Below are 19155 nucleotides of genomic sequence, written 5' to 3' on the forward strand. Positions count from 1 at the left end.
AGCCATTTAGACTGTGGATAAAACAAAAACAAAACAAAAACAAGTATTAGCTTTCCCTAAAAGCTTGTCTGACGTGAGCAAATTTATCATTTTGAGAGGAATCAGGGAAAAAAATGAATCCAGCGAAATTATCATTAGTCTGAGTCCAGAAAAAATTCTTTTACGAAAAATCAAGAAAAGTTCAAGTGTCTAGTGTCATCATTATAAAACGAGCGGCCCATAGCCACATCGCTCATCTTAGAATTTCTGACAGAAAAATGCAGAAATTAGTTAGGTACTGAAAAATTTAAATATATAAGTGGTCCAAACCTACCCCCGGGTGTGATAATTTGAATAAACCTGTTTATATTGATATGACTAAACTTGGCTTTGCTATTCTTGAGAAGATTTTTGAATTTTTTTTCTGTATATTACATATACCAGGCAATAGTTTGATTGCTTAATGTGACCCACCTTAACCAAGGGGGTCATGATGAAAACAACATAATCTAAAATAACTGAGGATGCTTCAGTATTAATATGAGTTATCATGGTTTTGCAGTTCTTGAGAAGAAGATTATTAAAGATATTTTCTAATATTCTGATGTATAACTTTGATGCCCTGTTCTGACCCAACTCTAGCTCGCGTGGGCCATAATTTGAACAAACTTGAACTTATACTACCTGAGAATAATTCCATATTAAGATTGCTAATCATGGATTTGCTGTTCTTGAAAAGGAGATTTCAAAAGAAAAAAGATGACTCTTGTTTTGCTTGTTAATTTTTTTTCTTGATAATGCTCCCAAATTGAAAACATTTGGTTCCCGTCCCCAACCCCAAGTAAAGTTAATTTCTACGGACCTGTTTTTAACAAGGATCTAACCTGTGCTTTTGAAAAAGAAAAGTCATTAGATATTAAGATCTACACATCAATTGTTTCAAAAGTTTGGATGATTATGAATTGTTTTGAAAATAATCTTGCAACACTTAAGCGAAAAAAATATTTATCATTTTCCTTTCACTTAGATTTTTTCACTATAGCTATGAATTAAACATCTGCACTTTATCAATATGTATATACTTAAATTCTGAAGGTAGAGAGACTTAGTATGCTTTGAAACTGAACATCCATATCTGACAAGGATATTCGGAGAGTGTTGACTTGACCAGCTTCATTCCTGCTGTTTTGCTGGACATGAATGATGCATTGAAGAATGTCAAATTAATTTTATGTAACCAGGAATATATATTTGATAATAATGACATAAAGATTATTTATTTTAACATCCGATGCACTGGTCTTGTTGGGTGTTTAGCATGTGTCCATTAATCCTCATGCTCTCCAGTTGATAGTTAAGATACATGTATTATATGAAGTTTCCAAGATCGAGTTACCACAAGAATTCTATTGAACGACTTGACCAACAAGCCTTGGCTAAATCTATTACTGTCTGACGCCATGACGTAAGACATTACAATCAGATCACAAACTCAAAGAATGTATATTTCAAAGAATGACAACTATCATATAAGTCATATAATTGCTTGGGAATTGTCTTTCTTAAATATTTTCTATTTATTTTTAAATTCCCAAGTCGTTTAGCAGATTTGAGTTTACTGATAAAAAGAAAATATCTTAGAAAAGACAGGAAAAAATACATAATGATGATAATGAGTAAATAACCTGATCTTCATATGTATTGATGTTTGCTTGTTTTGTTTTCCCTTTTTATCTTTCCTGCACCTGTTGTATTAGCAATTTTTCATTGCAGCAAGGATTTTCAACATCGATTCAGAATAATATACTTAAATCGAAGTTTCTGAGTTAAAGTAAACATAATCAAATCAAAGTTTATGGCTTTTTTCTTTTGAAAAACACATTTCTGTGGTATAAATGATGTTGCACACATTAGATATACTGTTTACGATGCAAGCTGATAAATAATGTAACTATAATAAAATATTATATGTTTTTAGATTTCAAATGTATTTAAATAAGATTATCTTATAGAAAATATTTTTGAAGGGAATAATTAATGTCTTTGCAGAACTTAACAATGATTTTTAGAAATAGAATAATATTGTACATTTGTTCAGTATCTTTGTACATTCTATTACAAGTAAAGCACAAACTATGCCAATGAATTTAAGTTTTCCTTGTTTAATCCACATTTTTAAAACTTTCATTTTTTTTTTGAATATTTTTTAATTTACATCTTAATATACACGCATTTTTTATACAATAATAGTAATACACAACGTACATATACATGTAGCTTAATGAAACGCACCTTAGCTACTGATAATTTTTCAAGATAATATTAAATTAAAGTCAAAGTACCCTCAGACGTCCATTAAAAATCAACATTCATTTCCAGAGACATTGTAGAAATATCAAATGATGAAAACCTTGTGTTATTCGAAGAAAAAACAATAAAATATAGTTTCCGCTGGTATAGATTTCCTCCAAGAAGAAGTATACAGCATCAGTAGGCATTGTAATAGTCGCAAAAAAGGTTCATCAATTATGAAACTCTTAAATTATATAGGGGATAAATAAATAAAGCTCAATACTACACTGCGTATGTCCTTAAGCAGAAGTTATTGCAATTTTATTCCTAACGTTTTTCAAAATGAAATTCAAACAGAAAGATCTTTGAACCTCAAGGAAAAGGTATCATAGTATATCAAATATTCCCTCGTTTGAAGGAGACAAATCGGTCCTCGTAAAATGGCATTTGTTAAAATGTTCTGCTCTAACCCAAATTGACCAAAACATGATATATGGTACAGAATTAAACTTCTTTTTTATTTTGTTTGTTGGTGCTTCCTTATCATCATGGTTGTTGACTTGAGAGAGTATTTTTCTCCTTTCCAGTGATACCAGATTATTCCCTGCCAGGGATCATGACCTGTTGGATTCCTGTAATAAATACTGTTCAAAAGACTATCAGAACAGCCCTTATACCACCAAGCTCCCTTGTTTATTTCAGCACAGTTAACACTGTGATAGTCTTGGTCTCGGTCAAACGTTGAAAACCTGGCCCCTTGCGAGTACGCCAAGGAATCTCCTAAAAAGTTTACTCTTTATGAAAAAAATCAATGCTATCAAATCTAGATATAAGGAACTTGGCTTCAGCTATATGTAGAGTGTCCTGTATGCAATTCATTAAATATAGAATAAAGTGTAATTAAAATCAAATACATTGTACAGTAACTTTATCCAAAACCCTAGTTTCATAACGGAAAAAAAGATTAGAATGCTTCTTACGCAATACACTAGGTAAGGAAATTTATCGAATAATCATAATTCCTGAAACTCCTGAAACAACCTGCATTTCCTGTATATCCAGAGACCGTCAATCGATATCCGTGAGCTTCGTTACTAATCCGAACTTGGCTGTACTTTGCGAATCTTTTGTTACCATTGAAGTCTTTTAGATTTATCCTCAACTCGTAATATCCATGGCTGGTTATTTCATGCAATGCTTCATTTCCTTCAAATCATTAGAATGCAACAGCAAACAGTACTACAAAATCATTTTCAAGTTCAATTTAAAATCTTTCTTAAAATATCTCAGTTTTGACTTCCATACCTAGCCAGTGCTCTCCCCTAACACTTCCAAAGCCTTTTTTATACTCCAACCAATTGCGGTAGAAATTCACGTACCCGTTTTTTCTTCGTTGGAAAACCTGAATATAATGCAAGATATAATACTTATTTGTTTTTCATTCTACTTCTAAAATTTAAAATGACATCTAATTTAAGTTACAATCACAACCCTTCAATGAAATATATATAGTGAATGAAATATATGGAGATAACGAACAGAATTCAAGCTCAGAAGTCCATTCAAACAATAGTAATCAGGAGCAGAGCAAACACGGATCTCTATAACATTAGAAGTGGGATCAGGTGCCATGGAGGAGTGAGCATCCCCTGACGACCGGTCACACCCGCCATGTGCTCCTTGTCATGATCGGAAAATAACGGAAAAATCCGCCGACAATTCAGTGTGTAAATAATGGTCTAACAATTAGTATGAAAAAACTTCAGTCAGCATTTGACTTAATGATAGATTGTATTTGCTGACAAGGTCATTGTATCGACAAAAGAACGTACGAAAAGATGTCTTTAAAAGATACTGTTGATATTTCTTGTTTCTTTATTTTGTTTGTCAATAACTTTACCCGTTATATAAATTGTTTATACGTAGAGCATGCTCTTGCGCATCGAATCAACTGGGAGATATTAACCCCGTATGCAGGTGATAATGGTATATTGCTGCATGAGTAAGGAAAGTTGACGATTGAAAAGATAAAGTCATCACGTTTATCATAAAAAAGAACGAATCGTACAAAGTAGTGTTTTTTCATCTGGATACTTTAAAAATAAACATTTCGTATACTCGGTAAAGTTATTCCAGAAAGGGTCCTGCATAAAGACCCCATAAACTGCACCTCTTATCTTTCTCTTATGAATGGTTCAAGCTTTGATTTTTTAAATTGGTCTGGGTTAAAATGTATTGATTGATTGATTGTATGTTGTTTTACGTCCCATTCGAGAATTTATCACTCATATAGAGACGTCACCATATACCGGTGAAGGGCTTTAAGTTTTGACATTTACTCGGCACTCAGGGCCATTGAGCAGTGAGGGATCTTTAATGTGCCTACGCCTGCCGTGACACGGGGCCTCGGTTTTTAAGGTCTCATCCGAAGGACCCGCAACTTTCACTTCAAAGTATCGAGCGCATGGCGAAGGAACAGTTGCTACCCATTTTTTTTTATCGACTTAGGTCAGTCGCGGCCGAGATTCGAATCCGACCTCTTGATCTAGAAGTTAAAATGCATGACGAAAGATCGCGTATTTTTAGGAGTTTACACAGAGGATTGGGATGACCTTCAGGAAATGCTAGTTTGCCTAGGCCGAACTACAGTGTCCAGAACACAATTCATGTTTATTTACCTTTAGATGTAACATTGTCACATTTTAGATTGTGTTATATTCACCTCGACATTTAGATATATCGACGATATATTATCAATTAACAAAAGCTACTTCCATTAATATGTCGACTCGATATATCCCAGTGACCTTGAATTTAAAGATACCACAGCGTCTTACAAATTTGTTTCATATTTGGATATTTTACTAGAAAAAGGCACTAATGGTAACCTAACAATAAAACGTTATGATAAACGTTATGATACAACTTTTTCATCGTCAAAATTCCCTTACTTATGTAGAAGTATACCCTTATCATTTGCATATGGGGACATGTCTCTCAGTTTATTCGATATGCAAGAGTATCCTCTTCGTATGAACAATATCTGTAATATTAGGTAACTTAGTTATTATGAATGATTTTGTTTTATCTTGCGTGAATGGATATAAAAGCACGAAGACTCAAAAGGGGTCTTTTTTTCATAAAGGTAAGCCGTGCTTTATATGTTATCATAACTCTTTAAACGACGGCTGTACATCTGTGGAAATGCGTTTTTTCGATTGCTATTTAACGTCCCTTTCGGGAATTTTTCATTCATATTAAGTGGCAACCAACTGCCAGTCATGGGCTGCAAATTTAGACCTGTACTCGGCTATCTGTGAGTAATGAAGGATCTTTTTTCGTGCCAACACCTTCTACGATTATGGGACCTCGATTATACGGTTTCATCCGAAGAACGGGTCTTCACGTCGCACATTGGATTCGATCCCGCGACGTAATGATCGCCTTCTTACGCCGAGACTCTAGAGCAAACGATCTAACCACTGCGCCACGTGGAAAAAAAAAATTACATTAATCTATCATGACTTTGTTTCAACAAGGATTATTTTTTTTTTATAGAATTGTTGGAACAAAGTTGTGTTTTAAAATCACTGAATAAATAAATGAAGGCGCTATTTGATATTTCAATTGTATTCTGCTCCCAGGGACCCATAACTTAGCAAAAAAAATTATTTTATTACATCATATTATATTTTATTGCATTGTATTTTATATCACTGGTTGACTTTATCATACAGATAATGTGTTGTGTGATTTTGTGCATAGCTCTACATTTGGCACAAATCCATTAAATATGATTTCTGTCTTCAAAACTGCAACAATTTGGAGTATAAAATCACAAGAATTGCAACATTGTTTTCAATATATAAAATACCCCTTAATTCAAAATTTTTGAAATGTAAGGACATACCGTCCATCCTCCTCCATCCAACTTCATGTCACAGAAAACTTGGTAACCTTGACCTCCTACTGGATAAATCCGGTAAACACCACTTGGTCCATTTGGCGAAATCTTATGAATGTCGCTACAATCCCTTGGGACAAATCCAGTTTGAGGAAGTGTACAGATACCTGTGGGGAAAAACTATTATAAGAATACGCAAAGATATTTTTATTGGTTCAAATTTATATTAATGTTTGCGGAATAACTTTTGTAAGTATAACAACAAACTTAAAGGTATAATATCAACTCGATAAAAATTCAAAATAACTATAGTTTTTTGTTTTTTAAATTTACCTGAACCGATTTAGAATTGAAGATTTCTCAATGTATAGAATCACATTAAACTAGTATGAAATGTGAAGATAATAAACAGATTTCATGCTCAAAAGTCAAATTTAAAAATCAGGAAAGAGCTAACATGAACTTTTGAAAACAGAGGTGGGATTAAGAGCCATAGGGGAGTAAGCATCTTCTATTGATTAGTCTCACTAGCCATGTGTTCTTTGTCATAATCAGGAAGAATGAAAAAAAAATCCTTTATTTCAAGCTCAATGGGATATATCGAGTCGACATATGAAAGTAACTATTGTTAATTGATAAGAGGTTGTCGATATAACGAAATGTAAAGTTGAAGGCCACAGCAAGTGTTTTATTCTTCTAATGTAGATGTTTCCAAATAAATTCTGCTTCATATGAATACAAAAATAGGTCTGCTAATAAGGGGCGCAATTGGTACCCATGGGAATTCCAACATATTGTTGGAAGACCTGATCTCCTAACACTACATAGATATTGTCAATCAGAAATTCAAGCATCTTTTTAATATCAAGTTTAGAGTACTTGTGTGTACAATCAGAACAACACAAATCTATACAATGGGCATAAACAGAGACCCTGAGAAATTCCAGAGACGGGATCAGGTGTTAAGGAGGAGTAAGCATCCCCTGTCGACAGGTCACATCCGCCGTGAGAGCTAAGTATTGATTAGATAGACGGACTATTCCGTAGTCAAATAAAAAAGACTTTTTTGCAAACAAGGCAATTGTATCGACAATAGAATTTCCGAAATATTGACTTAAAAAAGAGATTGTTTAAATCTTTTTGTCACGATTTTATTTCTCAGTGACTGCCGCATTTTAAAATTTGTTTGTACATAGAACGTGCTTATGTGTATTAAATTAACTGTGACAAATAAAGTCCATGATAATGGTATACTGCTACATAAATAAGGGGAAAACAAACAAGTTATCTTTATATTTTTTTATCAATGTTCAATAAACTTAAATAAAAAATCATCGTTCAGTCAAAGCATTGAGAATCAAACAAAAGCTCTTTTTTTATTATGTTATTTATCTCATTTCTACAAAAAAGTCTTTTTTTGTCTGATTAAAATTTGTATTGAATTTCAGGTTTTCCAGAATCGCCCTAGATCTGTCTAATAATTAATGTCAAGTATTTGCTTTTATTGAGGATTATGTAAAGATATTGATAATTTATTACAAATGTTACTTTAGGATACCGTAGAAGTAATTACCCTTATATTGATTCCATGCATTGGTCCACATTAAACAGCTGTAAAAACTAAGCAGTATAACCGCAAAACAGTCCATTTTTCTACAACAAATATTAATAGTTTTTCTTTTGGAAAGATACAGTGTACAAGAAAACAAAAATAAAGAACACACACACTTTAAAGTGAAAAAAAGAATGAAAAATTAAATTGAGAGAGATACCTTTACAAACCCCAAAGATGATATCAATTACAAACATATATGTTCCTCATTAATGATTAATTACTCCTTATGTTACATTTTATATACAAGCAAAATAAAAAAAAATATCAAAATTGCTACAACTTTTATTCCATGCGTCTGGAAAGGATTTATTTCATTTTTTCATGTTTCTGAGCTGGAAATAAGGATAAACAATGAATATTTAATAGAAATAGTATGGCAAAAAAAAAATGATATCTAAAGAAAAGGAAAATAAAACTTGATAATAAGTCATGGTTATAAGAAAATGAAATGCGTTTTAAAGTGATTTTTTTTACAAAATAGAAGAGAAAGAATGTGAAAAGAAAATTTTCGAAATGTTTTGTCTATATCTTGCAGCCTTTGAAAAAATCAAGAATCTGAAATATCATTCCTGTATGTCAAAGCTCTTACCGTCATAGACAGGATCTTGAACTTTACAAGTAACAGCTGTCCAAAAAGTTTGCCTGACTAAAAGCAATTCAACGAAATGGAAACTTGATCTGTAACTCATTTAAGTAGACATGGTAAACGCACATACCTACGTGTGTATCTTGGAAGAAATGTACGGAAAACAAACAGATTGACTGACAGACAGAAAGACGGACAGACAGGACAAAATAAAGATTTTATCTAATACCGTTTCATCGATTCAACTAAAATGTAAAAGAAGTAAAATCGTCAATGTTTTAATCGAGAAATACAATCATGTCTTTTTCCATGCATTTTTGTTATAACACAAGTATCATATTCCGATGAATTTTGCTTGCACGATATTTGGCTGACTACATGTACTGTAGCTTTCCACCCAGTTTTCCATCACGTAAAAATTGATCCTAAACCTGTTTGACGCCCTATTACAATATATCCAGATGAAAGATAAAGTCAATAAATCAGCTCTAAAGTTTATGTATTTTTAACGGAAGTTGTCTTGGCTCAAGGGCCTCAATCACAATACTCTAATTACTTTATTCAAGACAAGTTTTCAAGCTGGTAGACAATTCTTCTTTTTTTGTACAGACTAACACAAAATGCTTGAATGAAAAAAAGTTGGAGATAACGAATTATGATCGAACTAAAAAAAAAAACAACTATAAACACTATAAATTGATAAATTTGTAAAGAGGGCATAAAACACGGACCCCTGAAAATCTTAGAGGTGGGACCAGGTGCCTCGTAGCTCTTTATAATGCAATAACTCAATGCGTTTGGATGAAGAATTCTGTAAGTTTATAAAGTTTTATTATGAAGTCACAACATAAATAAGTCATATCGTAGCCAGTTGCTAGTAGCTAGCTTTACTCACATTTTTAGTCAGTTACTAGAGCCAGTTGCTAGTAGCTAGCTTAACTCACATGTCATAGCCAGCTACTAGTAGCGCTAACTTTACATCTCTCTGCTATATACACATTAATATACCATATAATTGACCACATTCGAATAAGTTATGTAACTGCTATTGTCTTCCTCACATATTTTCTATTTATTTTTAAATTGCCAAGTCGCCTTACTTATTTTGATTTTATTGATAAGTCGAAAATATTTCAGAGTTTCTGAATTAATATAAACATGTTCGAATCAGAGCTTTATGATTTCTTTTGAAAGCCACATTACTGTGATGTATAAATAAGGTTGCGCACATTAGATAAATTGTTTACGCTGTCATAGCTCGAACAAGGACCATTTTAAACTGTAGCCAAGTACACGGCAAGGTAAGATAGATTGAAATTAAAATGAAAAAAAAAATTATTTTTAGACACCAAAGATATTTTATGAATTAAATTATCTTATGGGAAATAATTCTAAAAGAAACATTATTTTTTGCCTAACTTTACAATGACTCTTTAGAAATATAATTACATAACATTTTGTACATTATGTTTGTACATTCTATTAAAACACAAAATATGCCAATGAATTCAATGAGCCGTATGCAAGTTTTGACTGATTAATCCACATTCTTTAATTTTCATCTTTTCTTTTCCTAAAGACTTTTATTTCCATTTTAAAAACTATACACATTTTAGTACAATTATGGACATACATGTATACATCTTACATGTACCTTAAAACGTACCTAAGCTACTGATAATTTCAATTATACTTAAATTAAAGTCATGTTATCTTCATACGTTCAATTGATGAAAATCTTTGTGTTATTCGCAGAAAAAGTAACCAAAACGTTTTCGCAGGTTTTTCTCCATCATTTGATTTGAATGAGGTGTACACCATCATTAGGCATAATAAAAGTCTCACAAAGGTTTTCCGATTATATTGGAAGTCTTAAATTATACATGGAGTAAATATAAATATCTGCCACTATGGAAGTTCATGTATACTGGAAAAATAAATTTCACAAGGAGCACTTTTAATGAAAATAATTAAAACTGTATAGCTGATGACCGGAAGTCGATTATTGATTTATTAAGTTTTATGTGCTTTGTAATAAACACAAAGTACATAAATTTTTATATATAATGAAAAATGTTTTTCAACACTATCTTCTCAAAAATCTATATCGTTTATTTTTCTTTTTCTTAAAAAAAACCGTCGATATATGGCTGAAATATTGCCGACTCGGCGTTAAACAATATCAATCAATCATTTTTCTTAAAAAAAACCCAGAAAATCATTAAAATTTTTCATAATTTTCCACATGACTTTTGTTTTAGATGAAAGTCATGTATAAATATAATCAATGGGTAAAGTCATAAAAAAAATAATAAAAATGAGTTTAAAGTTATTTTATAAAATTAAAAAACTAAAATATGCATTTAAAATTTCCACTCCATTTCCTTCTATTTTACTATATCAAATATGTAAAGGATCTTCTTTAATGGCTACTTCGATAATGCTTTTATGCATTCCAACGGGCCCATTCACACAGTTATGTAAAAATTTAAACAATATACTCCGTTTTTGTCAAATATGCATGAATAGCAATTAATAAAAGACTTCTAATTTTTTAACCGCTGTCTCATTTTGATCCTGTTTTCTTTAATAAACTATACTTCCCTTATATATGAGTTTTAAAAAAAATATATTTTACTCATTCCAATTTAGTAAGCGATTTTTAAAAATTTCCTGCATAATTGACTAAAACAGATGCAATGAAATTACATTATCAAAACGTGTTTGCATATTTTGTGTTGGATGCAATAAGTTATACTTTAAATCATAATTCTATGCTTACATTATAAGTTATCTGTATTTAACTTTATTCCATATAGATATTTCACAAAACCGCTAAAGAAAAAAAAAATCAGGGGATGTATTCTTTAATTTGTATATAAATCAAAAATATAACAATATATGATAAATTTTTATCTGTACAAATCATTCGATTTACATATTGTCTAAGGTGATAAGATATAAACAGGTTACGAGGAAGCACACAAGTTTTGCCTGTTAAGGACAGGGAATGTACTTTCACAGCAGCCAAGAGCTATTTATATAAAGCATAAAAATGTATTAAAGCCTTTAGTGACAATAGAAATCATTTTTCAATCCTCTGAATTTCCTTTTTTAGCAATCATTTTAAGAAGCATTTTACTGAGCACGATATGCCTTCAATTACATAAGCCGAACTGATTTTGCGAAAGTTTCATTTTTCAGTAATTTTAAATTCAAAGAGGAAAAAATGATTTTAGAGCATAGTTCGGCTGTACCTACATATATGTTTGATTGAATAAAACCAGCCAAATTCTAGAAAAAAGCTCTTTAAGATAACGAACGTTTTAAAAGATTTGATTTTTTTATCAAATACACGTACACCGCTTTATAACATTTTCAACAGTGAAAAACTATGATTCTCTTCAAGAAGAGTGTTGTAAAAAAAATACTCCCTGGCCTATTATACGAGAGAGAAAGAGAGAGAGAGAGAGAGAGAGAGAGAGAGAGAGAGAGAGAGTAAATAAACCATCCTGGCAAAGATTAAAAGTTTCTCGAAATATATCGTTGTTTTCAGTCTTATAATCTCTACAATATGACGTCTCAACCGCTCAACTATGCCGGCATAGCCATTGAAACTGTCCTACATGTACAAAAAGACAGGGCCGAAGAGAAATTAAAGAAAATGTTTTATATCGAAAAGTCAATATCTTGTTGAACATGGAATTTATTTCACTTGTGAGAGATTTATTTCATATTTTCACTCGTGCTTCGCACTTGACAAATACGCAAAAATCCTGTCCCACTCGTAAAATAATTCCATATCCAAGTACAAAACATTGAATTTCCTTTATGTATATTGAAGCAAGCCTAACTTAAAGAATACTAAGATTTACGTGTTTTTTTAATAAATGCAAAGTATACACATTAAATTATGTATAAAAATGTAAATTCCGTTTTTTGCAATTAACAATGCTTTCTCATTTTCGTCGAAATATGGCTGAAATATAGCCAACTCAAGATAAACAATAATAATCAAAGTCGATATCTTTCTTTCTCTTAAAAATGAAACAAATTCATTTTTATTTCAACATTGTATATGAAAGTCATCTACACGTTTCTGTAAGTCATCTATTGAATGGTTCAAAACAATGCATTTAAAGAAAACTTTGTTTAAAGCTGTTTTATGTATTTACAATTTATACTTCATATCTTTATATTTTACTTTATCAATAATGCGAATGATATTCTTTTATGTTCACGTAGACGATGCTTTTAAAAATTTAACCGGGCACAGTAACACAATAATAGACTACAATACTCCAGTTATTAAAGGTGCCCCTTTTTTCTAAAGACCGCTACGTCATTTTGAACCTGCTTTTGTTATAAACTAAACTGCACTGAATCTATTCATATTAATTGATGTGATTAATTCATTCCAGTTTTGTAAAGATTTTTATACGATTGCATTAAATTTGCTAAAAAATTGTTGGAATATTAAATCAAACAGATGCAGTAAAATAAGATTATAAAATCCTGATGATTAAATATTCTATGTTCAAAACTATGCCCTATATTTAAAATATATAGGTCAGGGTGAAAATATATGTATTTCAATTATACAATATTGATATTTCACCAAACAGTTAAAGGAAAAGAATAAGGAGATTTACCCTTTTAATTTTTTGTATACAAATTGAGGATAATCACAATACACAGTGATAATATTATCTGTATCATCATACGATTTACATATTGTCTAAAGGAGATAAGATATAAACAGGTGACAGGGAAGTAACACATCGTTTGTCGATTAAGGACTGTTAGTAAATTTTCATAGCAACCTATAAGTGTGAACATCATGTACATCATCATTCATAAATGTTAAAAGCATTTAGTGAAAAAAAAAATCATATTTTAAAAATTTCCCCTGAATTTATTCTGTTAATAAACATTTCAAAAATTATTTAAATTACCAAGCAATGCCTACAATGACATGAACGAAATTTATTTTTCAACAGTTTCAAATAAGTCATTTAATCTTTAAAGAGGAAAAATCATTTTAGAGTATAATTCTTTGTAGCTATGAATGAAACCAGTTTAAATAAAAAAAAGTTTTTAAAGACCTGATATTTTTCCTTCAATTTTCAATCGTATATCACTGTATATTGAAGCAAAATTATTCAAAGAATATCGAATAGACATTTTGAAAATTTGATTTGATAAATGTAACACAGGGTCTTGTTTCTAGATCTGTAATATAGATTTACCCCAAAGTATAATAATTAAAACTCTGTATGTAATACAACTTTATCCCTTAATATAATACTTGCAATAAAAGTTATGCCCATACACTAAGAATAATGAAAACATTTATTATTATACTATAGGACAAACCTTTACTATTGAACCAAGTGCCTGGGACGTATAAAAAATAAGTGATTTTAGTTTCAAAATGAGTGTAAATACAACGATAGAGAATCCAGAAGCTGATGAGATGGCAATAGCAAAAAAGATGCACTGGATTTCATCCTCTATAATCGGTGTTATATTTGTCGTCTTGGGACTCGTCGGAATATCCTCTCTCTAATCATCTGGAGTCAAAAGTCAATGCGTTCTTCCACTGGCACCTACCTGATTTTCCAGTCTCTCGCAGACGCCTCCGTTCTCATAATGTTTCTTTTAACCGACAGCATTACACAGATAAGTCCCTCTATTCTGGCCCTAAGGGATTTTGGAAAGTTTTACGCTTTCTTTGGGTATCCTATATTCTTTCTGGCGGTCATTGTTAGCATATGGATGCTTGTCGGTGTTACGGTAGATAGATACCTACAAGTTTGCTGGCCTCTTAAAGCCAAGGTCAGTAAAGCACAGGGAAAAAAGAAAATATAAGTCTCTAAATGCACATGTATTTTTTTTTTGCTTTTCTAGAACTTTAATTAATTGTATCCAATTGTACATAAGAGTTCTTTTACCTTTTATTATTGCCTCATCTCTCTCAATGCAGGTGTTATGTTCACAACGTCGAGTTTGTATTGGAGCTGGATGTATATTTCTTCTCTGTTTTATCATCAATGTTCCCCACTTCAAAACGTATCAACCGGCACATCCATCAGTGCACGGAAAAGCGTTCACCTTCTCAGACTATGGAAACAGTAAAGGGAGTACAAAATATGAGTTTTGGGTACATTGTATGTTCCTGGTCCTGGCTCCATGGCTTTCCATTTTTACTTTTAACATCCTTATCCTTAAAACGGTTCTGGCTTCAAACCGGAAGTCCGCATTAAAGAAAGAAAAGACACGGAAATCTGAGGCTCAACTCACACGTCTTTTGTTGACTGTGACCTTCACCTTTCTGATTCTAATCATATTTCAGTGTGTTACACAATGCTTCTAAATGCTTCAACCAGGCAGTGTGAGTAGTATATGTTTAATCTAATATTTATGTTTTTACATATGATGTTCATTGTTTTTGAATGTAACTTTACATGCATTTTTCATGTTTTACTTTTGAAATGATCTGAAAAAATGTAAACTAATTCTGACATGTAATCAGATTCCAAGTATATGTTGAGGGTATATGAACATTATCTACATGCTTTATACTTCAACGTTTTAAACATAAGTATATCTCTTTTTTTTTTTCAAAATGCTTTACCATTAAATATTACTTTTTTAGGTTAATCTTCGCATGGTTGACGAGGCGTTCGCAATAGCAAAACTTGGAGTCGTCATCAATTCCTCTATAAACTTTTTTCTTTATTGCTTCAGTGGACGAAAATTCAGAAAGAAGTTTAAAAAAGTTGTTTGCTGTTTTAAATGCAACGGACAATTTGCAATTCGCAAAAATTCAGTTTATACCATCAGTGATACCACTACGGGTACCTCTCTATAAAAATTATTATTACATTTTGAAAATTTATCTATTGAAATGTCTAAATATGAAAAAAATCACAGACAAAAATTGATATTTGTCCTTTTGTCTCCTTTTGTCAGTAACATTTTCATTAATTGATTAATAAAAAATGTTATAGGCAAAATATTTTTAAAACTATTAATCATATCAAATATTTATTGATATTTGTCCTTCAACTAGATAATGAAGAGAAGAAAACAAGATAAAAGTAGAAGATTATCAACAAAAAAAATGTTTCACAGATTAAACTGATGATCTAACTTACAACCTTAACCTTTAACACGTGAAAGGATTTTTAGTTTACCTGTTTAGAAGGCTCAAGTGAACTTTTCTGATCAAAAGTTTTCCGTTGTTTTTCGTTGTCGTCATTGTGGTAAACTTTTCACATTTTCAACTTCTTCTCTTTAACCAAACTTGGCACAAAGTATCCGTAGGTAAATGGAATTCAAGTTTGTTTAAATGAAGGGCCACACCCTCTTCCAAGGGGAAAAATTAAGAAATAGAGAAAACTGGGTGCTATTTAAAGATGTTCTTCTCAAGAATCACTGGGCCAGAAAAGATGAAACATTCAAAAGCTTCCTAATAAAATGTAGATTCAAATTTGTTCAGATCATGACCCCTGGTATAAGCGTAGGGTCACAATAAGCAATCAAAGTTTAACATAGGAAAACATAGGACAATTTTTTAAAAATCTTCAAGAGAACAGTAAAGCCATGCTCGGTGATATTCATATAGAAGCATCTTTAGGTAGGGTAAATAAGTTTGTTCAAATCATGACCCCCGGGGCTAAGGTGGGGTCACAACGAGCAAACAAAATTATATAGAAAAACATAGGAAAAATATTTAAAAATCTTCTCAAGACAGCAAAGCCATGGTTGGTCATTTTAATATGGAAGCATCCTTATGTAATGTAAATTCAAGTTTGTTAATACCATGACACTTGATATGTGATATTTATATGGAAGCAACCTTACGTACTGTAAATTCAATTTGTTCAAATTATGATCCCCGGGGCTATAGGGTTGGGTCACAATGAACAAATCAAGTTGACATAGAAATGTATAGGAAAAATCTTTTAAAACTCTCCTTTCCAAGAACAGCAAAGCAATATGATTAGTCATATTAATATCAAAGCATCCTCAGGTAGTGTAAATTCAAGTTTGTTAAAATCATGACCCCTGGGTGTTTGAAGAGGTCGCAATGAGCGATCAAATTTTTACGTAGTTATAGATATAAAAAATCTTTAAAAATCTTCTTCTCAAGACAGCAAAGCCATGATTGGTGATATTTTATGGAAGCATCCTTGGGTAGTTTAAATTCAATTTGTTCAAATCATTACCCCCGGGGCTAAAGTTGGGTCATAATGAGCAAATAAAGTTTTCATAGAAATGTAAAGGAAAAATCTTTTAAAAATCTCCTTTTTAAGAACAGCAAAGCCATATGATTTGTCATATTAATATCGAAGCATCCTAAGGTAGTGTAAATTCAAGTTTGTTAAAATCATGACTATTAAGTGTTGGAAGGGACCGCAATGGGCATGTTCAAATCCTGTCCCCTTGGAGTAGGGTGGGACCACAATAGAAGATCAAACAAGTAAAAGAAAAAGCTTCTAAGGCCATAACTAGACAAAGAAATATGGAAGCATCCTCAGTTAGTGTAGAAGTATGAATAAATCATGCTCTAAACCTTTTCCCTGGGTAGGGGTTGTATTTGTGATCATTTATATATAAAAAATTTTCAATAATAAACCGATTTCTGCTTTTTTTTCTCTTACCAATGTGCTCATGTGAGCAATGTGGCTCACGGGCCTCTCGTTTTAACTTTCAATATGCCAGTGTACCTGTGTGCAAACGTAATAAATTATTATAAGCCTATTGCTTGTGTTCTTCACAAAACTATTAATGATCGTAGGTATGAAGTTAGGGATGCTAACACGATTAACCGATATACAATCAACCCACGAGATGATGAAAAGCAGAAAAACATAGCTTAAATTGCCTTATTTGTGAGAGGCATTATCCCCTTTCGATCTCATTTTCTGCAGTAAACAAATAATAAAAACAATTGCCAGGAGTTGGTTAAGGTGGTAAGGTTGAGGGTTTGGTATAGTGTGGTTACCGTTCCCTCCCCGGACAACGAAAAATTTGCTTTGAAACGACCCATTATACTCTTTTAATGAACGTTACATGTCATGCTAAATATTCATATTGCTAAAATAGCTTCCGTATATTGTCTTAGTGTAAAAGTGAGCAGTCAATTGTAAAAGTCAGCGTGCCTCGCAAAAGTCCAATAGAGATATTCGTTTACCAAATATCATAAAATCTATTTTTTCTCAATATTTATGTGTTTAATTGTGGACAAATATTCATTTACATGTACATGTCAACGACTCATCGACGGGGTGGGGGTACCTGTTATCATTTCAGAACGGTGAAACTCTATCGCACTTTACGCCGACAATGGCATCATTGTGCATAAATGTATGTGTACTTTTGAAGAATATAGAATCAGAAAAGCACTTTTCATTAATCTTTTAGTCGTTCAAAGCCTGTACAATGTTGAAAATCGACATCGAAAGCAAGTTTTTTGACTTACCTAGATGACCTAGCGGTCTAGCACGCTGTTCCTGTACTGCAAGGAGACAGATTCCGTAGGTCGAGAGTTCAACCCCCGGGTTTGGGCGGAAGTGGGTATCCTTGTAAAAGAGAATTTCTTTGTGCTTTCTATATATATATATATATATATATATATATATATATATATATATATATATATATATATATATATATAAAAGCTTTGAAAAGAATAGGAAAATGAAAGATGCATTATAATAGAGAAACATACAAGAAAAAGCAATGTTAAATAAAAATAGTAAAATCAAATATTTACATTAGAAAAATTTCTCAAGTATTAATAATACTAAAGAAGAAAAAAGATACAAAAGAAAATGATTAAAATTAAAAAAAAAAACAGCATTTGAGACATTTTAAAAATTTAATCATATGGGTTTAAAACTCAGGAAAAGCAATCTTTAGAAAGTGTGTTTTAGCAGTTTTTTTTTTTAAAAGACATCCACTCTTCGAGCACATTTTATGTGTGTTAGAAGTTCATTCCACAAACTGGCGGCAGCCCTACTAAAAGTCCGTCCTCCAAAAGCTAGTCTTAGTTCGAACTCTCGGTACATCAAGTCTTATTATTGTTTCCGATCTTATTGATCGAGCCGGCTTATAAACTTCAATAAGTTCTTATAGATATAAAGGAGCACATCCAAACAGGGTGCAGTAGGTAAGCATCAATGTCTTAAATTGTGGTCGATACTAGACCGGAAGCCAGTGCAGCTCCTCAAGTACGGCGGAAATACGATTCCGCGTTGATGACCTCGAGACAAGTCTTGCCCCGGTATTCTGCACCTTGTGTAAGCGTCCTGTCGATTCCAAACAGAGGAAAGTTGCCATAATCGAGCTTTGATGTAACTACATGTAGTGCATTGACAAGAGTCTTACATACATCCATTGTTATGAGATGGCGAATTCGTCCAATATTACTGATTTGAAAGTAACATGTCTCAAAATAGATGACACATAGCTCTCAAAGGTCAGATGGGAATCGAAATAAACACCACGATTTTGACGAACGATGCAACAGAAACATTTTTTTTTACCAGCTTTAAGATGGTATAGTGGAATGTTTGCTGCATTGTGTTTGGAAAAGAAGATAATTAACTCCGTTTTGTCCTGATTAAGTTTCAACAAGTTGGTAGCCATCCAAGAACTAATATCTGCTCTACAGGCTTTTAATCTTGAAAAGTAATTATTCCACCCTTCCAATGATCTTATAAGGGTGTGATTAGGGTATGTGTTGGTTTATCATATATATGAAACCTG

The 19155-nt window shown here is 31.9% G+C and overlaps 1 protein-coding gene and 1 pseudogene across 1 annotated transcript; one reads left to right on the forward strand and one right to left on the reverse strand.

Annotated features, from left to right (window-relative positions):
* Positions 1–2785: 2785 nt before the first annotated feature.
* Positions 2786–6710, reverse strand: LOC133178280 (angiopoietin-related protein 7-like). The gene is made up of 5 exons (XM_061313018.1): positions 6704–6710; positions 6182–6342; positions 3577–3673; positions 3313–3477; positions 2786–3051 (listed from the first exon to the last, which is right to left on the reverse strand). Exons 1-5 carry the CDS (start codon positions 6708–6710, stop codon positions 2789–2791), a joined length of 693 nt encoding a protein of 230 aa, XP_061169002.1. The 3' UTR covers positions 2786–2788.
* A 7100-nt stretch (positions 6711–13810) lies between these two features.
* LOC133178281 (FMRFamide receptor-like) lies at positions 13811–15250 on the forward strand (annotated as a pseudogene).
* Positions 15251–19155: the final 3905 nt, after the last annotated feature.

The sequence above is a fragment of the Saccostrea echinata genome, unplaced genomic scaffold, assembly GCF_033153115.1.
Source record: "Saccostrea echinata isolate AGI-Se365-2 ecotype Australia unplaced genomic scaffold, CSIRO_AGI_Sech_v1 ptg000002l, whole genome shotgun sequence".
NCBI classification, from domain to species: domain Eukaryota; kingdom Metazoa; phylum Mollusca; class Bivalvia; order Ostreida; family Ostreidae; genus Saccostrea; species Saccostrea echinata.

What these genes read in the sequence shown, in the direction of transcription:
- LOC133178280 (XM_061313018.1), bottom strand. An exon ending in TGGATGGAGGAGGATGGACG is followed by an intron (nt 3,674 to 6,181) that starts GTATGTCCTTAC and finishes CATTATATTCAG; the next exon opens with GTTTTCCAACGAAGAAAAAA. An exon ending in TAGGGGAGAGCACTGGCTAG is followed by an intron (nt 3,478 to 3,576) that starts GTATGGAAGTCA and finishes AATGATTTGAAG; the next exon opens with GAAATGAAGCATTGCATGAA.